The sequence below is a fragment of the Lolium rigidum genome, chromosome 3, assembly GCF_022539505.1.
Source record: "Lolium rigidum isolate FL_2022 chromosome 3, APGP_CSIRO_Lrig_0.1, whole genome shotgun sequence".
Lineage (NCBI taxonomy): Eukaryota > Viridiplantae > Streptophyta > Magnoliopsida > Poales > Poaceae > Lolium > Lolium rigidum.
The window spans coordinates 271,381,459-271,407,971 of record NC_061510.1 but is presented as its reverse complement, the minus strand read 5'-3'; the positions used below and the strand labels follow the sequence as shown (position 1 = coordinate 271,407,971).

Sequence of the window (26,513 nt, the reverse complement as noted above, 5' to 3'; positions counted from 1 at the left end):
TCCACGTTGGCGCCGGAATCTCCGGTGTTGCGCCGCACTACATCCCGCCGCCATCAACCTTCAACGTGCTTCTTGGCTCCTCCTGGTTCGATAAACCTTGGTTTCTTTCTGAGGGAAAACTTGCTGCTGTGCTCATCATACCTTCCTCTTGGGGTTGCCCAACGAACGTGTGAAATACACGCCATCAAGGACTCTACACCGCCATGGTCGCCTCCGGAGTGATGAGTGAGTAGTTCACCCCTGGACTATGGGTCCATAGCAGTAGCTAGATGGTTGTCTTCTCCTCATTGTGCTTCATTGTTGGATCTTGTGAGCTGCCTAACATGATCAAGATCATCTATCTCGTAATACTCTATGTTGTGTTTGTTCGGGATCCGATGGATAGAGAATACCATGTTATGTTAATTATCAAGTTATTGCATATGTGTTGTTTATGATCTTGCATGCTCTCCGTTATTAGTAGAGGCTCTGGCCAAGTTGATGCTAGTAACTCCAAGAGGGAGTATTTATGCTCGATAGTGGGTTCATGTCTGCATTGACACCTGGGACAGTGACAGAAAGTTCTAAGGTTGTGTTGTGCTGTTGCCACTAGGGATAAAACATTGATGCTATGTCCGAGGATGTAGTTATTGATTACATTACGCACCATACTTAATGCAATTGTCTGTTGCTTTGCAACTTAATACTGGAAGGGGTTCGGACGATAACTCGAAGGTGGACTTTTTAGGCATAGATGCAGTTGGATGGCGGTCTATGTACTTTGTCGTAATGCCCAATTAAATCTCACTGTACTTATCATGACATGTATGTGCATTGTTATGCCCTCTCTATTTGTCAATTGCCCGACCGTAATTTGTTCACCCAACATGCTTTTATCTTATGGGAGAGACACCTCTAGTGAACTGTGGACCCCGGTCCATTCTTTTAATACTGAAATACAAATCGCTCGCAATACTTGTTTCTACCGTTTTATCTCGCAAACAATCATCTTCCACACAATTCGGTTAATCCTTTGTTACAGGCAAGCCGGTAAGATTGACAATCTCACCGTTTCGTTGGGGCAAAGTACTTTGGTTGTGTTGTGCAGGTTCCACGTTGGCGCCGGAATCCTCGGTGTTGCGCCGCACTACATCCCGCCGCCATCAACCTTCAACGTGCTTCTTGGCTCCTCCTGGTTCGATAAACCTTGGTTTCTTTCTGAGGGAAAACTTGCTGCTGTGCGCATCATACCTTCCTCTTGGGGTTGCCCAACGAACGTGTGAAATACACGCCATCAAGCATATTTTTCTGGCGCCGTTGCCGGGGAGATCAAGACACGCTGCAAGGGGAGTCTCCACTTCTCAATCTCTTTACTTTGTTTTTGTCTTGCTTTATTTTATTTACTACTTTGTTTGCTGCACTTGTATCAAAACACACAAAAAATAGTTGCTAGTTTTACTTTATTTACTATCTTGTTTGCTATATCGAAAACACAAAAAAATTAGTTTACTTGCATTTACTTTATCTAGTTTGCTTTATTTACTACTGCTAAAATGAGTAATCTTGAAGTTGAAGTTCGTTCATTTAAGCAACAAGGAGGAGAATGTTTAAAAGATGCTTGGTATAGAATTAGTGATGCCCATAATAGGTGCACTAAGAAACACTCCACCACTATCCTACTCAGGAATTTTTATGTTGGTATCTCTAGCTGGAATAGATATGTTTTTGATTGTCTCGCGGGAGGTAACTTCCTAGGTGCTCCCGCTTTAGAAGCTAGTTGCATTATTGAGAGTTTATTTGGAACACCACCTGTTAATGAAATTAAAATTGAAACCTCCCTTGAGGATGTTATGAAAAAATTGGAAACCTTAGAGAAAAATTTTAGTGTTGAAACTAAGTTGGAGATGTTACTTGTTAAAACTGATAAACTTGATAAATCCTTAGGAGGAATTGATGAAAGAATTAGTGTCCTAGGAACTTGTGTTGACCATGATAATCAAATTAATAGGATTGGCGAACTTGAAAAAGCTATGGGAACCTTGGGTTCAACCTTTTCATCTTTACAGCTTAGAGAGAAAGCTTATGTGGGAAAGGAGCAAAAGTTTATGTATACCTCTAAAGTGCCTAAACCAAAGAAATATTATTATAGACCTAAAATTGACAAAGCCCCTAGTACCACTGCAAATGAGGGAGCTTATGATATCAATGCTCCATCCTTCGATAACACTTGAGTTACACTTTCTGCGCCTAGCTGAAAGGCGTTAAAGAAAAGCGCTTATGGGAGACAACCCATGTTTTTACTACAGTATTTTTGTTTTATATTTGAGTCTTGGAAGTTGTTTAATACTGTAGCAACCTCTCCTTATCTTAGTTTTATGTTTTGTTGTGCCAAGTAAAGTCTTTGATAGTAAAGTAAGTACTAGATTTGGATTACTGCACAATTTCAGATTTCTTTGCTGTCACGAATCTGGGTCTACCTCCCTGTAGGTAGCTCAGAAAATTAAGCCAATTTACGTGCATGATCCTCAGATATGTAAGCAACTTTCATTCAATTTGAGCATTTTCATTTGAGCAAGTCTGGTGGCCTAATAAAATCCATCTTTACGGACTGTTCTGTTTTGACAGATTCTGCCTTTTATTTCGCATTGCCTCTTTTGCTATGTTGGATGAATTTCTTTGATCCATTAATGTCCAGTAGCTTTATGCAATGTCCAGAAGTGTTAAGAATGATTGTGTCACCTCTGAACATGTGAATTTTTATTGTGCACTAACCCTCTAATGAGTTGTTTCGAGTTTGGTGTGGAGGAAGTTTTCAAGGATCAAGAGAGGAGTATGATGCAATATGATCAAGGAGAGTGAAAGCTCTAAGCTTGGGGATGCCCCGGTGGTTCACCCCTGCATATTCTAAGAAGACTCAAGCGTCTAAGCTTGGGGATGCCCAAGGCATCCCCTTCTTCATCGACAACATTATCAGGTTCCTCCCCTGAAACTATATTTTTATTCCGTCACATCTTATGCACTTTGCTTGGAGCGTCGGTTTGTTTCTTGTTTTTTGTTTTGTTTGAATAAAATGGATCCTAGAATTCACTTTGTGGGAGAGAGACACGCTCCGCTGTAGCATATGGACAAGTATGTCCTTAGGCTCTACTCATAGTATTCATGGCGAAGTTTCTTCTTCGTTAAATTGTTATATGGTTGGAATTGGAAAATACTAAATGTAGTAATTCTAAAATGTCTTGGATAATTTGATACTTGGCAATTGTTGTGCTCATGTTTAAGCTCTTGCATCATATACTTTGCACCCATTAATGAAGAAACACTTAGAGCTTGCTAATTTGGTTTGCATATTTGGTTTCTCTGGAGTCTAGATAATATCTAGTATTGAGTTTTGAACAACAAGGAAGACGGTGTAGAGTCTTATAATGTTTACAATATGTCTTTTATGTGAGTTTTGCTGCACCGTTCATCCTTGTGTTTGTTTCAAATAACCTTGCTAGCCTAAACCTTGTATCGAGAGGGAATACTTCTCATGCATCCAAAATCCTTGAGCCAACCATTATGCCATTTGTGTCCACCATACCTACCTACTACATGGTATTTATCCGCCATTCCAAAGTAAATTGCTTGAGTGCTACCTTTAAAATTCCATCATTCACCTTTACAATATATAGCTCATGGGACAAATAGCTTAACAACTATTGTGGTATTGAATATGTGCTTATGCACTTTATCTCTTATTAAGTTGCTTGTTGTGCGATAACCATGTCTTCTGGGGACGCCATCAACTATTCTTTGTTGAATATCATGTGAGTTGCTATGCATGTCCGACTTGTCTGAAGTAAGAGAGATCTACCACCTTCATGGTTGGAGCATGCATATTGTTAGAGAAGAACATTGGGCCGCTAACTAAAGCCATGATTCATGGTGGAAGTTTCAGCTTTGGACACATATCCTCAATCTCATATGAGAATAATAATTGTTGCCACATGCTTATGCATTAAAGAGGAGTCCATTATCTGTTGTCCATGTTGTCCCGGTATGGATGTCTAAGTTGAGAATAATCAAAAGCGAGAAATCCGAAATGCGAGCTTTCTCCTTAGACCTTTGTACAGGCGGCATGGAGGTACCCCATTGTGATACTTGGTTAAAACATGTGCATTGCAAAGATCCAGTAGTCCAAGCTAATTAGGACAAGGTGCGGGCACTATTAGTATACTATGCATGAGACTTGCAACTTGTAAGATATAATTTACATAACTCATATGCTTTATTACTACCATTGACAAAATTGTTTCATGTTTTCAAAATAAAAGCTCTAGCACAAATATAGCAATCGATGCTTTCCTCTTTGAAGGACCATTCTTTTACTTTTATGTTGAGTCGAGTTCACCTATCTCTCTCTCCACCTCAAGAAGCAAACACTTGTGTGAACTGTGCATTGATTCCTACATACTTGCGTATTGTACTTGTTATATTACTCTATGTTGACAATTATCCATGAGATATACATGTTACAAGTTGAAAGCAACCGCTGAAACTTAATCTTCCTTTGTGTTGCTTCAATACCTTTACTTTGATTTATTGCTTTATGAGTTAACTCTTATGCAAGACTTATTAATGCTTGTCTTGAAGTACTATTCATGAAAAATCTTTGCTTTATGATTCACTTGTTTACTCATGTCATTACCATTGTTCTGATCGCTGCATCCACTACATATGCTTACAAATAGTATGATCAAGGTTATGATGGCATGTCACTTCAGAAATTATCTTTGTTATCGTTTTACCTGCTCGGGACGAGCAGAACTAAGCTTGGGGATGCTTGATACCTCTCCGACGTATCGATAATTTCTTATGTTCCATGCCATATTATTGATGATACCCACATGTTTTACGCACACTTTGTCATATTCGTGCATTTTCTGGAACTAACCTATTAACAAGATGCCGAAGTGCCAGCTCGTCGTTTTCTCGCTGTTTTTGGTTTCGAAATCCTAGTAACGAAATATTCTCGGAATTGGACAAAATCAAGTCCCGAGGGCCTATTTTGCCACGAACCTTCCGGAAGACCGAAGAGCATACGAAGTGGGGCCACGAGGTGGCGACACCACAAGGCGGCGCGGCCAAGGGGGCCCGCGCCGCCCTATGGTGTGGGCCCCTCGTCGGCCCTCCGACTCGCCCTTCCGCCTACTTAAAGCCTCCGTCGCGAAACCCCCGATGCGAAAAACCACGATACGGAAAACCTTCCGGAGACGCCGCCGCCGCCGATCCCATCTCGGGGATTCTGGAGATCTCCTCCGGCACCCTGCCGGAGAGGGGATTCATCTCCGGAGGACTCTACACCGCCATGGTCGCCTCCGGAGTGATGAGTGAGTAGTTCACCCCTGGACTATGGGTCCATAGCAGTAGCTAGATGGTTGTATTCTCCTCATTGTGCTTCATTGTTGGATCTTGTGAGCTGCCTAACATGATCAAGATCATCTATCCGTAATACTCTATGTTGTGTTTGTCGGGATCCGATGGATAGAGAATACCATGTTATGTTAATTATCAAGTTATTGCATATGTGTTGTTTATGATCTTGCATGCTCTCCGTTATTAGTAGAGGCTCGGCCAAGTTGATGCTAGTAACTCCAAGAGGGAGTATTTATGCTCGATAGTGGGTTCATGCCCGCATTGACACCGGGACAAGTGATGAGAAAGTTCTAAGGTTGTGTTGTGCTGTTGCCACTAGGGATAAAACATTGATGCTATGTCCGAGGATGTAGTTATTGATTACATTACGCACCATACTTAATGCAATTGTCTGTTGCTTTGCAACTTAATACTGGAAGGGGTTCGGACGATAACCTGAAGGTGGACTTTTTAGGCATAGATGCAGTTGGATGGCGGTCTATGTACTTTGTCGTAATGCCCAATTAAATCTCACTGTACTTATCATGACATGTATGTGCATTGTTATGCCCTCTCTATTTGTCAATTGCCCGACTGTAATTTGTTCACCCAACATGCTTTTATCTTATGGGAGAGACACCTCTAGTGAACTGTGGACCCCGGTCCATTCTTTTAATACTGAAATACAAATCTGCTGCAATACTTGTTTCTACTCGTTTTTCCGCAAACAATCATCTTCCACACAATTCGGTTAATCCTTTGTTACAGACAAGCCGGTGAGATTGACAACCTCACTGTTTCGTTGGGGCAAAGTACTTTGGTTGTGTTGTGCAGGTTCCACGTTGGCGCCGGAATCCCGGTGTTGCGCCGCACTACATCCCGCCGCCATCAACCTTCAACGTGCTTCTTGGCTCCTCCTGGTTCGATAAACCTTGGTTTCTTTCTGAGGGAAAACTTGCTGCTGTGCGCATCATACCTTCCTCTTGGGGTTGCCCAACGAACGTGTGAAATACACGCCATCAGGCCACGAGGCGGCGCCACACTAGGGAGGCGCGGCCCAAGCCCTGGCCGCGCCGGCCTGTTGTGTGGGCCCCTCGTGACGCCCCTTGACCTGCCCTTCCGCCTACTTAAAGCCTTCGTCGTGAAACCCCCAGTACCGAGAGCCACAATACGGAAAACCTTCCAGAGACGCCGCCGCCGCCAATCCCATCTCGGGGGATTCAGGAGATCGCCTCCGGCACCCTGCCGGAGAGGGTAATCATCTCCCGGAGGTCTCTTCATCGCCATGATCGCCTCCGGATCGATGTGTGAGTAGTCCACCCCTGGACTATGGGTCCATAGCAGTAGCTAGATGGTTGTCTTCTCCTCATTGTGCTATCATGTTAGATCTTGTGAGCTGCCTATCATGATCAAGATCATCTATTTGTAATGCTACATGTTGTGTTTGTTGGGATCCGATGAATATTGAATACTATGTCAAGTTGATTATCAATCTATCATATATGTTATTTATGTTCTTGCATGCTCTCCGTTGCTAGTAGAGGCTACGGCCAAGTTGATACTTGTGACTCCAAGAGGGAGTATTTATGCTCGATAGTTGGTTCATGCCTCCATTAAATCCGGGACGAGTGACAAAAATTTCTAAGGTTGTGGATGTGCTCGTTGCCACTAGGGATAAAACATCGATGCTTTGTCTAAGGATATTTGTGTTGATTACATTACGCACCATACTTAATGCAATTGTCCGTTGTTTGCAACTTAATAATGGAAGGGGTTCGGATGATAACCCGAAGGTGGACTTTTTAGGCATAGATGCATGCTGGATAGCGGTCTATGTACTTTGTCGTAATGCCCTGATTAAATCTCATAGTACTCATCATGATATATGTATGTGCATTGTTATGCCTTCTTTATTTGTCAATTGCCCAACTGTAATTTGTTCACCCATGAAGGAAACGAATAAGTGGATTGAGGAATAAAAGCTCGAAGACAAAGAGAACTGGATCTCGCGAATATATCGATTCCAGCCAACGATGACACTATGACTTCAATTCGATTGATTCTTAACATATTAGTATTTGCAATTTGTGAGGGCCATTCTCTCTATATAAGAAATCATTGATTAAGAAGAATAGTGAATTCTTGGGCAACAGCGTAGATTTATGGAATCACTTACTATTCTTTTTTGTTTTGCATAGAAAAAAGAAGGGGAATATTGATATATATTAGAGGGTATTGATATATATTATGATCTGATGTGCTTTCTTGGTATCCTAAATATAAGATTAATACTTCAAGTTGCTGAGTTGAGAAAGAGATGGCATCTGTTTATCTTATGGGATAGACACCACTAGTGAACTGTGGACCCCGGTCCTATTCTTTACATCTGAAATACAATCTACTGCAATTGTTCTTTACTGTTCTTCGCAAACAATCATCATCATCCACACTATACATCTAATTCTTTGTTTACAGCAAGCCGGTGAGATTGACAACCTCACTGTTACGTTGGGGCAAAGTACTGTGATTGTGTTGTGCAGGTTCCACGTTGGCGCCGGAATCCCTGGTGTTGCGCCGCACTACACTCCGCCACCATCAACCTTCAACGTGCTTCTTGACTCCTACTGGTTCGATAACCTTGGTTTCTTACTGAGGGAAAACTTACTGCTGTGCGCATCACACCTTACTCTTGGGGTTCCCAACGGACGTGTCATCTACGCGCATCAGCCAGCCAGCCCTAATGGGCCTCTCTACCTTGGTTTGGACAGGCCCAAACCAAACTGACTCAATTTATTAAAAACCCTAATTGGCCCACATATGACCATTACATAATGAAAGATCGAGATGTTGCCTAGAGGGGGGGTGAATAGGCAATTAAAAACTCTTACGGATTTGTCTTGTAAGAATGCGGAATTAAACTATCGTTTAGTTTACAAGCACAAACCCTAGATATGCTAAGCTCAACTAAGTGTAACGATAACAACTAGAGCTAAGCAAGATAGGCACAAGATATATGTAGCACAAGTGATAGAAAGATATATGTACTTCAAGCACGATGGCTATCACAAGGAAAGAGAGCTCGGGTATAGAAATAACCGAGGCACACGGAGACGAGGATGTATTCCCGTGTTCCTTTCCTTTGCAAGAAGGTACGTCACGTTTGGAGGAGTGGAGGTCCCACGAAGGATTCCCCGCGCCACGAAGGCTCACCCTATTCTCCGAACCACACCCACGAAGGATAATGGCCCTTTCCTTATGGTTAGCTTTTCCTCCGCTCCGGAGATGGCAAGCTCCACAACCACTTCACAAGCTCCACGAAGGAGAAGCCCGGGCCTCTTCACAATCTTCTTGAAGAGATCACCGGAGCACCAACCGCCAAGCCAACTAGGAGGTCTTCCTCCAAGAGTAACAAGCTCACGGTCTCTCACTCGAACTAATCGTGGTGGAGAGCTCAACACTATGCAAAGATGCAAAGCAACAACACTAGAGGTGTTCAAATCCTTCACTCTCAAATCCCACCCAAACATTAAATGCTAGGATGAGATTGGAGAGGAAGAACAATGGGGAAAGTCAACAAAAGACTCCAAGATCTAGATCCCAAGAGTTCCCCTCACTTAGAGGAGAAATGGATTGGTGGAATTGTAGATCTAGATCTCCTCTCTTAGATCCCTCAAGAATTAGCAAGAATTATGGGAGAAATCAAAGGGGAGAGCAAGTTCTTCGAAGAGCAACAATGGAGGTGAAGAAAGGGGAAGAACTAACTCAGCCCAAGGTGGAAGAAGGGCTATTTATAGCCCAAGAGCAAATATAACCGTTGGGGAAAACTTGGGCTGAGTAAACCGTCGAGGAGGCCGGTCAACCGGGCCAGGAGCCGGGCCGTCCGGTCCAGGGCCCGGTCGAGACCGGGCCACGAGCCGGACCAGCCGGTCCAAACCGGGCGGCGGGCCGGACCCCGACCGGGGTCACTTTGCGTCTTCCAGGAGCTCATCCGGTTGGCGCCCGGTTGGCGACCGGTCGACCGGACGGCACGCCGAGCCCGCCGGTCAGTAGGCCGGCTGACCGGGAAGCAGACCGGATCAGTTCCGCGCACGGTTGGCGCCCGGTTGGCGACCGGTTGACCGGTCGGCACGCCGGCCAGGCCAGTTGGTAGGCCGGCTGACCGGGCGGCAGGCCGGAGCCAGTCCGGCGCACGGGCCGGTCCGGCCGGGTCCCCGACCGGGAGAGCAGGAAAACATGTTATACAAAAACTGTGATAACTTTTGTGTCCGGACCCCGATTGACATGAAACCAATTTTGTTGGAAAGATAACGACGAATAGAACCCCAACAAAAACATTTTAGATGATTTTAGAGAGGGAGTATCCCACCGTCAAGAAACGGCGAAGACGTCCGAACCCGAAAACGCAATAGAAGATGCATGCGGATTCCGTTTTCGATGAACTTGGGCTTGTTGTAAAGCTAGCAACAAGCTCAAGAACCTCACACAGAGAAACACCAAGAAGCAATAAGGATATGCAAAGTATGCAAAGGATTGAGCTCCCTAAGACGATGTGATCAAGTTACCCAACCGAAAGCCCCTCTTAATAGTGCGGCTATCTATCCTATAATCCGGTCTCCCAACATCCACCTTGAGACCGGTAAAAGGAAAAACCTAGCAAAGCCATACCTTTGCCTTGCGCATCCCGCTTGATCTTGATGACAACTCTTCAAGCTTCACTCAAGCCGGAATGCCTCACTTGATCAATGTTGCTTCGTGAAGACTCACAAATGCTCCCCCATAGACTATGATGGGAAAGCTCCATTGATGCACATCTTCACATGTCCATCATCACCAAATGGACGGCAAGCTTCAAGCATGTGATCCACTCAAGATGCTCATCTTGAACTTGCCCAACTCAACCTTGTATCTTCTCATACTCACTTAAGATAGAGCATGGCTAATATTGAGTTCCACATAAGAACTCCATCTTCATTTCTTCTTCTTGATCATATCACATATATATCTTCATACCGATGATCTTGATGCCAATACACAAGGTATACCTTTATCTTCATGGCATCCATACTTGAATCCAACACATGGAGTACAAGTAGTACCTATGGAGTATTCCTTCATATAAACTCAATGAAAACATTAGTCCATAGGGTTTGTCATTAATTACCAAAAACACACATAGGGGCAATATACCCTTACACATAAACTAGGATAAATAAGCTGGTGGAGTCCTGAATCTGGGCTCCACATAGGCCTCCATGCCCGTATCAATTGCACTTCCTTTGATTAGTTTGCCTACGCCATGGGGCGGTACTGGAAGAATTCAGAAGGGTTAGACCTTTCGTGTTGTTGCATTGCTACAGCAAGAGCAAACACAACGAGAAGTGGCGGTTGACGCATATTTCCTTGTTGAATGGGAAAGATGGCTCCTTTGATCTAGATGTGCCGCTCGCAACATCGGCACGGCGTCCTATCAACAACAAGGATGCCAAGGCCACCTTGGCGGATGCAATGGCCACCGAGAAGATGCAGTCGTTGATCACCAAGTGCCTCGCCGAGGTCTTGTCGACCATGCTCATCCGCAACAAAAATGCCGACGAAAGGTGGGCGACGCTGCTCAAGAGGCAAGAAGAGAAGATGGAGCTCAAGAAACGCAAAGAGGACTTCTCCCAGTTGACCGCTTCGACAGTTGGAATGGATCCCCAGACGCTGGCGGTGCACAACTACTACAAAGGCATGTTCCTCGATGAGATCCACGCCAAAATGGCGGCGGCTGAGGCAGCGGAAGCAACCTCACCCCCGGAGGTAGCGGCGATACAAGTAGGTGTGTAGGCGACAACGTCTACTAGTACACCTACGTCGGCATCAGCATCAGCATCGCCTTCGGCCTTGGCATCGGTGACGGAGCAGCCAGACCGGGCAGAGCACGACGAGGTCGTCGTGCTCGACGGGTGTACGTAAACTCAGGATGTGCTGTCGACGTCGCTGAACTGCTTCTTCTAAATTATGTTCAATTTGCACCCCTGGTCTGTAATATGATCGCGTGCAGCACTTTGATCGCGGCTAATTTGGTCGCAACAATTTTGGTGGGAACAATCTATTTTGAATGTGAACTATTTTAAATTTATGTTTGGAGGTGGTTTCAGGGGACGCGGCTGGGAATGGACACACCGCAAATGCGGCACGAGCTGGCGACGTCTTCCATTCGCTAAAAAATCGACGCGTTTTAGGGGACGCTCTGTGAGACGCAACCGGAGACGCTCTAAAGCGAATAAATTGACTGTTCGAAACGCGGTGGCTTCTTGAAGGTGGCCTAAGGCCATCTCCAGCGCGGCGACCCATCCCGCGCCCGCGCGTCCGGATGGGTCGTGGCGGACAAAATCGCGGCCCAACACCACGACACATCCCAAAAGTGGATGGCCACGGTGTCCGGGACGACGCGAACCCGACCCAAATATGGGCCAGGTTTGCGTGGCCGCGGATGACACGCGCCGTCCTCCCTCGTCCGCCTGCTCGCATCCCAGGCCTACCTGTCGGTGCCCGCGAGTCCTATTAAATGGGGACTCGGAGGCGGACTGTCCCTATCCAGTTCCACTCCCACTCCATTCCCCACGCACGCTCGCTCGAGCTTCCGCCACCATGGCCCCAAATCGCTCGTTCGAGCCTAGCGCGAAGGACTACAAGACCAGCAGCAGCGACAAGTCGCGCCGACGACTTTCGAAATGGGGCCGTCGGCGCCGAAGCGCGATCGGATCAACGTCACCGTCGTGGTGGCGCAGATCTTCTGGGAGGCTAGCGCCCCAATGCCGTGGGGCGACGTGAACCTCCCCACGGCTGGCACCTGAGCCCAGATCAGGTTCCGGTGCCGCCAATCCCGGCCACCGGCCGCAGCCGCCTGGTGGAGATCCAGCGGCGGCGCGCGCAGCTCCCGGCGGACCTCCGGGAGGACCCCGCCTACAACGACCAGAGTCCCTACTAGGACTTGTGGTTCGAGGTGGAGCCGCTGCGCTCCGACGCACCTGCTTCACCTCTGCGACGGCGAGGCCTCGCGCGCAGCCTTGCACGCCGGCGAGGAGGGCAAGCCACCGCCTCGGCGGCCTCTACATCGACGAGCCTGCGGCTGCTCCACCGCGGGCCGCGCCATCGCCACAGGCCCATCCCGAGGAGGAGGATGACCCCGAGCTGCACGCCGCGCTCGCGGCATCCCGCGAGGTCAACGACCTCGAGGAGCCGGCAAAATGGCCTCACCTCACCGAGGTGCTGCGCGCCTCCGCGCTACATGAGGAGGCAAGGAAGGCCAAGGAGGATGCCGACGCGTGGGCGTTCCTCGCCATTGCGCAGCGGCAGGAGGAGGCCATGTGCCAAGCCGCGCTCCAGTAGGAGGAGGAGCGCATCCTCCGCCTCAAGCACGAGACGGAGCTTGAGGCCGCTGTAGTGGAGCAACGGGAGAAGGAGGAGGCGCGCCTGGCTCGCCTGTGGAGGCCGGCGATCCCTCCGAACCCGCACTCCTCCTGGAAAAGGGTGAAGTGGTCGCCCTGGCCGGAGTCCTCGGCGTGCCCAGCGTCCCCGACGCCCTCCGGCGTATCCAGCAGGAACATCGCGTCCCCGCCGGGGGGCATCGTCCTCATCGACGCTGAGAACGACGAGGAGTACTACTGGTAGTAGGTGGCGCGCCGGAAGCCACCGCATCCCAAACCCTAGCCTAGGGTTTCTACCTTTTTTTTAGTTAAAACCCATATAGGTGTGTAAATTTGCCCAAAATAGGGCTAAGTTTAATGAACTTTAATTTAAATTTACTTTTTTGTTGGTTTTTTTTTATTTTGCGTTGTGTTCGCGCGTTGAACGCACTGCCGCGATCTAAACGGACTGTCGGCCATAGTCACATGTCCGCGCGGCCCAACAACCAGACGGCCCAACACCGTCAGATTTAGGTAGCCGAGTTGAAGATGGCCTAACTGTTTGTGCAATTACTCTACTTAAAAATCCGCCAAAGTATGACACAGCCAGCAGAGGATGAGATGATGCTCAAAAAAAAAAAAAAAAAAAAAAGCAGAGGATGAGATGATGACAAGTCAGGGCACCATGGCGTGCATATTTACGCCCCTCTGATTTTTTGCATCTGTCCTCGGTTTATACGGGAATACCAAACGGCTGAACGGCTCCACACTGGAGGCCCCTCTCCTAGTCTCCTCCGCCTTCCTCGTCTCCTTACGCCTTCTTGGTTCTTCATTCCAGCTCCAGGGCATCTGGAATGGTGATTACAGAGTGTGGGTGCGCAGAGTGTGGGTGCTAGCTGAACTACTCCCTTTGTATTCCGCCAAGCCTGCTAGACTGCAGGTTAGTACTAGTAACTAAGTTAGACCTTCTTTCCGTCTGCTGCATAGCCATGAATCCATGATTGGCCATTTCTATTTCCTTTATGTTCATTTTCTCTAGTTGCGGTTCTTTAGCTCAAGTAGTATAACTCGAAGAGTATTGACTATTGAGTAGTCTTGGTCTCTCAGGGTAACTAATTTCATTACTTTTGTTAAAATAGCTGTAGAGGGTATAGAAAGTGCGAGATGAGGAATTCTTGCGAGGGCTGCAAGAGGTACTGGAACCATCTACATGGGAAGGTCACGCGTTTCGTCAGGCGGATGAACAAAAATTCGAGAAAAAGCCTGGTAAGCTCGTTCGCAGTTAATATGGCATTTGTAAAAATAAGGCCTCATTCAAGCACCCTATCTTATTCATTGGAACCAATTTTAGGGAAATTTACCTTTTGTCTACAGTTAACTCTCCCAAAAAAAAAGGTCTCTTCAAATTTTACTTATGTTACTGCAGATCATACCAGAGAGGTTTGGGAACTATTTTGTACGAAAGATGCCAGGAACCATCGAACTAGAAGGCCCCAATGGTAAAGTGTATGATGTTGGAGTTACCAAGCACAAGGACATAACAATCCTTCAGTCTGGATGGGAGGTGTTTGTTGATGCCAATAACATAGTGGAGAAAGACTCGTTGATGTTCCGGTACCATGGAAGATCTCGCTTCAAGGTTGCGGTCTTTGATTCTGGTGGTTGTGAGAAAAGGGTATCCTGTGCTGGCATTGAGAGCGATACTAGTAATCAAGAACGAAGCAAAAATTATGCAGACATGTCAAGCAGTTCGAGCGATCACAATACTCGTTCGTCAGTGGGTCGGGAGTCAGATGGATGCCAAAATTGTAGCTCAGGCCGTTGTAGAAAATGGGCAAGGACAGACGCAACATCCTCTTCATCTGAGGATTTTTCAGGTTGGTTTGCCAGCTAACTTGTACCTTTGCATCGTGTTGTAAGATGATGTTTTATCTACAGTTGCATTTACTCTTGAAAACTCTTGTATACAGGAGAAGACAGTCCTTCTGAGTTGGATGATCACACACTCTCGAAGCCTCTTTATGTCTTATCAGGGCAATGCTATGTAACAGAAGAGCAGGAAGCAAACATAGTTGCACTTGTCAAGGAAACTCAACCAAAGATGCCTCTGCTTGTGGCTATGATGAACAAGCCCAATGTGAAACCATATCCTGACCTGGTACCTCAGTTTAAACGTCTCAATTCTACATGAACTCTTTATTGCCTGTATTCCTATATATTGGTCATTTGAATACTGATTAGGAAACTCAGCATTGCTTCTGTTTCTAATAAAGCTTCAAAAGATACTTTTGGAAAAAATACATCTGAAGACACATAATCATAAAAGATTCTGTGTACTTGGTGAATTCTTGCAGTCTTAATACTTCGTCTTGCTTTCCAGTCCTCGCATGAGTGAATTCCTCTTTTATTGCAATCTTGTTCGAGTAAAACTTACAACTGTGCTACCTGATGTACATTTTGTAATTAGGTAATTCCTAAGGATTACACTATCACTTACTTTCCACACAAAAGTCAAACTATCACACTCCAGCTGGCCAGGCAGAGCAAGACTTGGCACTGCAAATTACTTGTCAGACAAGACGGAGGTCGGTGCGATCTGTATGGCTGTAACTTTGTCCGTGACAATCATTTGATGGAGGGAGATCTCTGCCTCTTCCAACCAATGAGGAATAGCAACGGAACAACATTCACAGTGGTGATCCATGTGCTTCGCAAAGGGAGTATTGATCACCCCTCAGATGGAAGTCCTGTTCTTGGCTCAAATTATGATTTGCTAGGACCAAAGATGGCCTCAACTGTGCGTGTTAAGGAGGAACAGTCTGACGGTATGTCCGTATGACAAGTTCCTCCGTTCCGATTCATATTTTTTTCTTATTTATGTGAAAATTTATTTCAATGTAATGAGTTGTCAGAAAGTGGAAGATTAGATGGATGCCAAAGAGGGCATTCAAGCCACATTAGAAGTATTACAAAGACGGCTTCTATATCCTCTGCAAATAAGGAATCAGGTTATAGTGTTAACTGTTAAGTTACATTTCTGTCAACAAAAATGGGTCAATTTTTTTGTTGTTAAGCTACATGCACATATGCATCAAACTTTAATTACTTTTTTGTTCTCGAACACATGCATATTAGAAGAAGACAGGTGGGTTACTTATTGTTTCTTTTACCTATGAAATTTTAGGAGAAGATAGTGCTTTGGAGTGCGATTCTTCTGAGTCGGATGATGTTCAAACGCCTCCCGAGCATGATTATGTGTTGTCACTTAGGAGTTATTTAACTGAAGAACAAAAGGAGAAAGTTGTTATGCTTCTCCGGAACATTCAACCCAGAACTCTTGCATTCGTGGCTATCATGAAGAAGTCCAGTGTCGAACCACCGCATTCTTCTCTGGTAGATTTTCTGAGTTCTTCATCAGTCCTCTCTAGAATTATGAGGTTATTTTTGTTTTCAACGTTAGAGGGAAACTACGTCATCTTCATGTTCTCATGGCCCTATATTAGCAATTAAATAAATGAATTTTATTTCTTGATTATTGAAACTATATCTGGACTGAGTTTTATGTTCTTGTCTGTTTGTTTGTTTGTTAATGTCATCAAATGTTCTCATCCTGTCCCATTTGTAATCAGACCATCTCTAAGAAATACGCAGTTCTACACTTTCCCCATGAAAGTGCATCTGTCACACTTCAGAGAGCCGGTGTGAAGAAGAAATGGCACCCCAGGTTCTACAAGACGAAAAATGCAAGTATGCACAAGATTAGGGGGGAGTGGTGTGATTTTGTTTGCGAAAATCATGTGGAGGAGGGAGATATCTGTATCTTTGTACCAGCAAAGAATGGGAGAAGGTTCACGTTTACGGTTCATCTACTGCACGCAGAAAGCAACACGCATGCAGGTCCTTTTGTGCCGCCCTACATACTAGCACAAAATAGCTGTCTATCTCCATTGCAACAGAGTATAATTGAAGATAAATTGCAAGCCATCCAATTGGAAGCACCCCTGTATGTTGCAATCATGAACAATACCAGTGCTGGTGTCAATGGGCGTTACGTCCTGGTAAGCTCAGTTATCTTAGGCATTTTATTGTTACTAGTGAAAGGCATTTTATCTTGTGGTCATCTGTCATAAAATAATTTATTCATCCAAGGAGGTTTGGGATCCTTATTAACACCTTTTTTGTCTAGTTTAAGCCTGTTTTCCTTGGATTTTCTTTATGCAGTTTTGTGGGGGAGGTGGGAGTGTGTAAACCGAGGATAGTGACAGAGTAGGCTCCCCCAGTCCTGAAAAGAAAGTGCATTTTTTTTCGAGAAAACGCAAAGGACTCTTTGCATTTCATTGGAAAGATAGAATTTGTTACACGCCTCCTAAGAGGTTACAATCTTGATTTTACAGAAAGAGGGGGGGGGGGGGGGTTACTGCACATTTGGCAAAAATATTCAAAAATGTCCCTCGGGCCTTTTGCTCCTGCATAAATTTTTCCAGTCAAACAATGTAAAATTTGGAAAAAATATTACAAAATGTCAAATCAATATCATTAGATACACTGAAATATATTTCATATTATAGATACATAGTATTATAATTGTTGATAGTTTTTCTATAAACTTGGTCAAACTTACCTTTGTTTGTATTTGGGCAAATTATATACCCTTGTTTTCAGCAATGGAGTACAATAGTACAGATTATAGGTTCCATTTCATGCATACTTGATGTGCCCTTAAGCCTTTTGTTTAAGTGTTCATAATATTTTATTGCCAACTGTCTCCAATTTACAAGCAGATTTGAAGATATTTGGTTTGAATTTACTTTTGCAACCGAATCAATGAAATGCATATTTTCTCGAACCAGATAACTATGTATACCTAAATGGAAGTTTTTTTTATGTTATTAACATGAGTGGTCGACTTGTCATCGTAAATTGCTTATATATGTAAAATACTAGGAATTTGGTGCACAATATGCTGCTGTATATCTTCCAAACAAAGAGCAAACTATTTTGCTCCAGCGTGCGCGGAAGATATGGCACACCAAGCTACGTATATGGAGTGGTAGGAGACGTGTGCTCCATGGTGGCTGGCGCAAATTTGTCCGTGAGAACTGTCTGCACGCCGGAGATATCTGTCTATTTGAGCTGAAGAACAACTGGAAGGAGCTTAAGATGAGGGTTCATATCATTACGAGTGATCAGTGTTAGTTTCTACTTTGTTGTAGAAGGGAATGCTGGCCCCTGCTATTTCTGCTGGAGCTATGTTTTGTACTCTAAAACCAAATGGTTGTATGGTTGATCTTGGAGAACTACTGCAGCTGAAACTCTGAATTTTCCGCAATTCCATGTAATTTCTAAGTTTGGTGTCAGCTTTGCGCACGCTATTCCAAATTATTTATCGCAGCTTTTTTCCAAAATGGGCAAACTTACACACTAGAACGATGTGTATCTTGACAAAATTTGACCAAAGCTGCGACAACTAAATAGAAACGGAAGAAGTATTTATTCACTAAGATTTGTGTAGTAGGTAGAGATAAGTTATTTCCCAAAACAAAACTACTAGAGGAAATTCAGGGTACTCTCCAGGGTCCGTCACTTTTTTTTGAGATATTTTGGTTCATCAAAGGTTGACCCACTAAGTTGATTTCTCTCAACATGCAAGCATGCCTCATCACCTCCCTATTTTGCAACCAATGCTACTATGCCACGTCATCATTTTATTTTTTGTTACACTCTCAGTTTTGTAACGTGAATTCCTTCATAATCTTCTCCATAGTCTGGAGCACCCTTCTGTTTCCTAATTAATAATCTCATAGCAGCTCACTTGGAGAGTTCACCTCTTTGTTTCCCTTCTTTATCTGGTGAGTGGTGATCGATATAAATGTTTGATCACCGCTAAGTGGCAATAAATTAGTTCTCAGCCACATGGAAGTTACTCGGTTCCCATTCCCTATTTATTCTGGCAAAATAACACTGTATAAATCCAACATCCCTATATAAATCTTCTCTTTCCCTGAGAATGTATGTCTATCTTCCTACTCCCCACAGATCCTCATCTGCAGATGAAGCGCAAAAAGGAGGCTATGACCAATAGGATGATACAACCGACTGCAGATATCTTTGTGAATTTGTCTAGCTGAGAGAAGTAGTTTGGCAAGGAGGCTGCAGGGATTTGGAGGTGTGGCGATGCATTGCTTAACTTTGTAAAATCTGTTTTTTGTCCGTATTCGTTTTGCCTTATCAGTGTGGAGGCTCTCTCTGTAATTTCATCTTTACGAATGATCAAGTGTGGATGTATTTTCATGTTTTCAGATTCTACTTTGTTTCGAAAAAGAGCGCTTTATTACTTCAGAGTTTAACGTAATACATCCGGCCTCTGCATAACTAGGATGCACACAGCCGTTCGCAGATACAACCAAACATAAAAGGTTCAAATAAAAGTATATCACTCATACAAAATGTGAGCAAATCATGTTGGCGGAGCAGCTATCCTCAGACTATGCAGCCACCCATGTTGGATAATAAACTCCTTGACCGAATTCTTCAATCGTGTAGAAAGAGGTCGCGGTCCTCCAAGCGTTGAAGTGAGAACCATAAACGGAGTGTAGCCGTAGATCGATAAATTACCTGCATAAGAGAAAAAAATTTATCATTAAAAACCTTGTCATTTCTATATAGCCAGATCGACCATATAACGGCTAACGCTCCCACCCTGATAAGGCTCCTAAACCTATCCTCTACCCTATTTAGCCAGTTGCCGAAAATATTCGCAACACTACGGGGAGGGTATAAGCTAGATCCTATCTGAATGATTGACCATATAGCTTTGGCAAACCGGCACTGGAAAAAAAGATGTTTAATTGCCTCGTCTTCATGATAGAAAACACATCTCGTACATCCATGCCAGTTTATTTTTGCAAGGTTATCTTTGGTGAGGATAACACCGCGGCGTAGGTACCAAGCAAAGACCTTCATCTTTAGTGGTATCCTCAGTTTCCAATTTTTATTATTATTATATACCGGCTGAATAGGTTGAATTAATGCTTCATACATGGATCTTACTGCGAACTTACCATTTTTAGTAAGTTCCCGAATAAATATTTCCCTTGGACCAATTGGACTGAAGCTAATCTCTGTAGCAATTCATTCCAGTTGGTTAATCGGGGACCGACTACATTCCATCTGAAAGTCATCGATCGTGGAGAAGTTTCCATCACCCTTTGAAGGGTTGCATCCTTATGACGTGCGATCCTATATAAAGCTGTGTACTGTACCCGGAGCGTAGTTATCCCCAACCACTTATCCTCCCAGAAACAAATTTCTGACCCATCCCGAATGGAGAAAGACCCGTGTGAAAAGAAGTGCTTCTTAGTAGCCATAATGCCAGCCCAAAAATGTGAATCTCCGAGTTTCCAAGAAACATGAGACAACGCTTTCGAGCCTACATACTTCCTCCTCAACAAGTTTTGCCATACTCCGTCCTCGGTTAAGAACCTAGCCAATCATTTACCTAGTAGGGCCTGGTTCTTAAGCTCTAGATCGTCGATACCAAGTCCACCTTGATCTTTGGGACGACATACAACACTCCACTTTGTCAACCGATATTTTTTCTTCTCACTATCTCCTTGCCAGAAAAATCTTGATCGGAGGTAATCCAATCTATGAAGAATTCCTTTTGGCAACTGGAAGAATGATATCATATATAGTACCATATTTGTGAGTACCCAATTTATGAGTACCAATCTTCCACTAAGAGATAATAATTTTCCTTTCCAACTACTCAGTCTTTTCTGCAACCTTTTCTCGACCATTTTCCATTCGGCTAGAGTAAGTCTCCGATGATGAATCAGAATACCTAGGTAGCTAATTGGAAAAGAGCCTAAACCACAACCGAATAATTCGGCATATTGGTCGGCCTCGTCTTGGGCATCACCGAAACAAAACAATTCACTCTTATGGATGTTAATCTTTAGACCAGATAACTGTTCGAAAACTGAGAGGATTAATTTAAGGTTTCTTGCCTTATCTAAGTTGTGATCCATAAAAAGAATTGTATCATCGGCATACTGCAGAATAGACAGTCCCCCATCAACTAGGTGGGGCACCACTCCTTCAATCTGGCCATCTTCCTTGGCACGCTCAATTAAAATAGCAAGCATATCCGCCACAATGTTAAATAACATTGGAGACAACGGATCTCCTTGTCTTAACCCCTTCTTTGTTTGGAAGAATTTGCCAACATCATCATTAACTTTGATGGCGACACTTCCACCAGAGATGAAGTTATTAATTAGAACATGCCATTCCGAAGAAAAACCTTTCATCCGAAGTGTTTGTTGTAGGAAAGACCATTTGATTTTATCATAAGCCTTTTCAAAGTCGATTTTAAGGATAACCCCACTCAACTTTTTGCGGTGCATCTCATGAATCGTCTCATGCAACATCACGACACCATCCAAGATGTATCGACCTTGCATGAACGTTGTTTGAGTAGGACGCACAACTTGATCAGCTACAGAATTAAGTCTAATAGTAGCAACCTTTGTAAAAAATTTAAAGCAAACATTGAGTAGACAAATCGGTCTGAATTGCTGGAAACGATCCGCGTCGTTAACCTTAGGGAGGAGAATTATTTCCCCAAAGTTAATTCGAAAGAGATCTAATTTCCCATCATGAAGTTCTTGAAACAACTCTAGGAGATCATTTTTTATAGTATCCTAGAATGTTTGATAGAACTCAGCTGGAAAACCATCCGACCCCGGTGTCTTGTTGTGTTCCATCTGGAAAACCGCTTTCCTAATCTCCTCCTCCGTGTATGGAGCGGAAAGGACAGCGTTCTCCTGAGGGGACAGCTGTGGTATATCATCTACTCTGGATTCATCCAACGAGATATGTGAATCCTCAGGTGCTCCAAATAAACTTTTGTAATAAGATGTAATGTAAGACTTAATTCCCCTTGTCCTTCGATCATGACATCATCTTGGATAAGGGAATGAATATGTTTCTTTTTGTGTCTGCTATTAGCAACACTATGAAAGTATCTCGTATTCGAATCCCTTCCAATAAGAATTGACCCTTTGATCGCTGGTACCATTTGAGTTCCTCTTCGCGTAATAATCCGGCTAACTTCACATTGTATTGATTTTTTTGATCAAGTTCATGTGTCATCAGCCGTCTATATTCCGCAATTGCCTCTAGATCATCAATTGACGTCGAAAGGCTGAGCTTCTCTTGTTTGAGCTGTCCAGCTGTATGTCGTGCCCTCCCTCCAAGGTATTTTCGCATAGCCCTAAGCTTGCTATTCCACCTTTGGATTGGAGAGCCCGCGACAAAATGCTGGTCCCATACATTTTTACCATATCCGAGAACCCTTCTCTATGTAGCTGTAATATCCCAGTATTCGAGACGATTTTAGAAAGGGATGTGCATTGCATCGTAAAATCTGGGAACTGTCGCGCTTTATTGAAAAACTGCCTCTTAGGGGGACAAGTTTCTCTCTCGACACCAGATAGGGTTAGGGTTTCGAGAGTGCGATAAACTTGGACCTAGCTAAACTCAAATTAGGGTTTTGTTAAGAGAGGGAAACAATTCAACTTTTAACTTAAGTTGCATGATTGAATGCAAACCAAATTATGTTTGAATTTCAAATTCAAACATAAAAAAGCATATTATAATTCAAACATGAGACAATTCATTAAGTAATTGGATAAATAAATAATATAAATTAATTGGAAATATAATCAAAGCTCATTAGAGAAAACCTTGAGCTTTATTGATTTCACACACATAATACATTTTCATTATAATATCCCAAATGAATTATAATAATTACAACACATTACAGAAATTGAATAAATGGAAAAAGGAAAATGAAAATTACAAGGAATTGTAAATGGCTAAACTAGCTAAAATCTTCAAGTTATTATTTATCAACACTTCATGAAGAATTCCTTGATCACCTTTTTGATCCCTACAAAATAGAACAAGAAGAAACAAAAACACATTATGCCAAGTGGCAATGCCACTTGGCAGGTTAGTCAAATAAGTGAGTTTTTGATGGATAATATCAAGCTGCCGAGGGAACCAAGCCAAAGGACCAAGTTCCAACTTGGGAGCATGCACAGCAGCTCACAACGATAGCAGCATGCTCTCCACACACACACAGCCAGGGGAGAAGTACCCAGTCATGCATTGTTGTCGACCATAGGAGTGAGAAGAGGGACAGTATATAAACTTTGCACCAGCAAAACCTAGACATCCATCGACAGCATCAAGGAGCTGTCAGGGCCACCTCAAACCCACAAATCAACACACCAAGTCACTGCATCATCACCCAATAGGGTTCAGAAATGAGCTAGGGTTCCCAACCAGTGGTTGGCATCCTTCTAGCTCCAATTTATCAGTTAATAGGATCATCACTGCCAAGTAGTTCACCTCATTTATCCATTCAATTAACACTACAAGAAAAGTTGCCATGGCCGACGAAGTTGAAGTCGCGCCGTGGTTGCTGGTGTACCATGGCCGACGATTTTGGGTCTGTCCGTTGTGCATGTCAAAACGTTTTTTTCTCGTTTTTGAGGCCACCTAGCCCGCCGAAAATGGCCAAAACGTTGCGTATGGTGCCCGGGACGTGGTGCATCTCGAATTCTCGGGTTCGCCGGCCGAGTCAACGCAAATCCACACCGCCGAGGGATGTAGGGCCCAGATGGCAGCCTCTCTGGCATTGTTTTTTTTCTCGATCGCGCCATCTCGTTCAACGCTCTCCGATCGAGCCGTTTACGATGCGGGATCATGGGTCCCGCATGTCATCCTCTATGAACCAAAATTCTTTCTATTCTTGGATTTTTTGACCCCCGATTTACGGCTACTTCCTTTTTCTTTTGATCCCCTGCCGCCTCTCAAACGGTGATACCGTTGCTGCTAAATGGGACCCGCATGTCATCCTCTATGTACTATAAAACTTTCTTTTCTTGGATTTTTTTGGCACCTCAAATTTGGTCACTTGCCTTTTTCTTTCGATCCCCTGCCGCCTCTCAAGCGGTGATACCGCTGCTGCTAAATGGGACCCGCATGTCATCCTCTATGTTCTATGAAACTTTCTTTTCTTGGATTTTTTTGGCACCTCATATTTGGTCACTTACCTTTTTCTTTCGATCCCATGCCGCCTCTCAAATGGTGAGACCGCTGCTGCTAAATGGGACCCGCATGTCATCCTCTATGTACTATAAAACTTTCTTTTCTAGGATTTTTTTTGGAACTTCATATTTGGTCACTTGCCTTTTATTTCGATCCCGTGCAGCCTCTCAAACGGTGATACCGCTGCTGCTAAATGGGACCCGCATGTCATCCTCTATGTACAATCAAGTTTCTTTTCTTGAATTATTTTTGGCTTCTGATATTTGGTCACTTGCATTTTTCTTTCGATCTCATGCCACGTTGAGGACCTTGCAGGCTCATGGGACCCGCATGTCATCCTCTATGTACTATAAAACTTTCTTTTCTTGGATTTTTTGGCACCTCATATTTGGTCACTTGCCTTTTTCTTTCGATCCCTGCCGCTTCTCAAACGGTGATACCACTGTCTGCTAAATGGGACCCGCATGTCATCCTCTATGTACACTCAAGTTTCTTTTCTTGAATTATTTTTGGCTCTGATATTTGGTCACTTGCATTTTTCTTTCGATCTCATGCCACGTTTGAAACGTTGAGGAACCTATTGGCTCATGGGACCCGCATGTCATCCTCTATGTGCTATAAAAGTTTATTTTCTTGGGTTTTTTTCACCCTCTGATTTTTGGCTATTTCCTTTTTCTTTTGATCCCCTGCCGCCTTGGAAACGTTGAGTAAGGCTGCTCGACTCATGGGACCCGCATGTTATCCTCTATGTACAATCAACTTTCTTTTTCTTTTGATCTCAAGCCGCATTTGAAACGTTGAGACAGCTGCTTGCTAATTGGGACCCGCATGTCATCCTCTATGTTCAATAAAGTTTTTTTCTTGGATTATCTTTGGCTCACGATATTTTGTCACTTGCCTTTTTCTTTCGATCTCATGCCGCCTTTGAAACGTTGAGTAAGCTGCTGGCTCATGGGTCCCGCATGTCATCCTCTACGAACAATAAAAGTTTCCTTTCTTGGAGTTATTTTTGACCCCTAATTTACTGGCTATTTGCCTTTTTCTTTTGATCTCCTGCCCCCTTTGAAACGATGACGACGCAGTGGCGAGGTCGGTCCCACATGTCATCCTCTGTGAACAATAAAAGTTTCCTTTGATGGATTTATTTTGAACCCCTAATTAATTTCGGGATATTTCCTTTTTCCTTTGATCCCTGCCGCCTTGTAATCGTTGAGGATGTTGCTGCCTCATGGGTCCCACATGTCATCCTCTCCGAACGGTAAATGTTTCTTTTCTTGGATTTTGTTGACCAAACGATTTTTGGCTTATTTTTCTTTCGATCTCCTGCGGCCTTTAAAACGTTCGGGCGGCTGCCGGCTCACGGGTCCCACATGTCAACCTCTATGAACAATAAACGGCGAGGATGCTGCTGCCTCATGGGTCCCGCATGTCATCCTCTCAGAACGAAAATGTTTCTTTTCTTGTATTTTTTACCAACAGATTTTTGGTTTATTTTTTCTTTCCATCCCTGCCGCCTTTAAAACGTTGACGACGCTGCTGGCTCATGGGTCCCGATGTCAGCCTCCCCGAACAAGAAACATATGATATCTTGATTATTTTGCAGACAATAAACATTGTATTTCGCTACGAGCTATTGCAAACGGATAAATTAAATCTTTATTTTTACATAAACAAACTTATATGTTGAATCTCCTTGTTTTGTGTTTTTACGAAGCATAGGACTTTCCTATTTTTTTAGAAAAATCCGAACTTTCTGTTTTGGAGAGGGCTGAAATTGTACGAGTCAAAAGGCCCGGCAAGATAGTTCGAAGGCCCGGATGTCCGGATGCGGCCCAATTGAAATCTTTCTTTTCTTGGATTTTTTCACCCCCGATTTACGGCTACTTTATTTTTCTTTTGGTCCTGTGCCGCCTTGGAAATGTTGAGACCGCTATCTGCAAAATGGGACCCGCATGTCATCCTCTATGTACAATAAAATTTCTTTTCTTGGATTATTTTTGGCTCACGATATTTAGTCACTTGCCTTTTTCTTTCAATCTCATGCCGACTTTGAAACGTTGAGGAAGAGCTGTGGCTCATGGGTCCCGCATGTCATCCTCTATGAACAATAAAAGTTTCCTTTGTTGGATTTATTTTTTACCCCTAATTTACGGTTATTTGCCTTTTTCTTTTGATCCCCTGCCCCTTTGAAACCATGACGACGCGGTGGCGGGTCGGTCCCAGATGTCATCCTCTATGAACAATAAAGGTTTCCTTTGATAGATTTATTTTTTTACCCTAATTAATTTCTGGCTATTTCCTATTTTTATTTTGATCCCTGCTAGCCTTGGAATAGTTGAGGATCTCTGCTGCCTCATGGGTCCCGCATGTCATCCTCTCAGAAAGGTAAAAGTTTCATTTCTTGGATTTTGTTTACCAACTGATTTTTGGCTTTTTTTTGTTTCGATCTCCTGCCGCCTTTAAAACGTTGACGACGCTGCTGGCTCATGGGTCCCCAATGTCAGCCTCCCCGTACTGCAAATCCTCTTTATGCAAATGTTGTATTTCTAGCTAGATAGCTAAGGTGGATTCAAATCTGCCGTGGTTCAGGCAGCTCGGGTAAGCCTTCTTGCATGATTAATGGAA

At 43.9% G+C, this 26,513-nt stretch overlaps 1 protein-coding gene across 1 annotated transcript; it reads left to right on the top strand.

The window, feature by feature from the left end:
• The first annotated feature begins 13,928 nt into the window (after positions 1-13,928).
• On the top strand, positions 13,929-17,960 carry LOC124696525 (B3 domain-containing protein Os03g0619800-like). Its single transcript, XM_047229241.1, has 7 exons — positions 13,929-14,030; positions 14,191-14,641; positions 14,741-14,771; positions 15,543-15,589; positions 15,949-16,157; positions 16,394-16,822; positions 17,709-17,960. The coding sequence occupies exons 1-7, from the start codon at positions 13,929-13,931 to the stop codon at positions 17,958-17,960; spliced, it is 1,521 nt and encodes a 506-aa protein (XP_047085197.1).
• Positions 17,961-26,513: the final 8,553 nt, after the last annotated feature.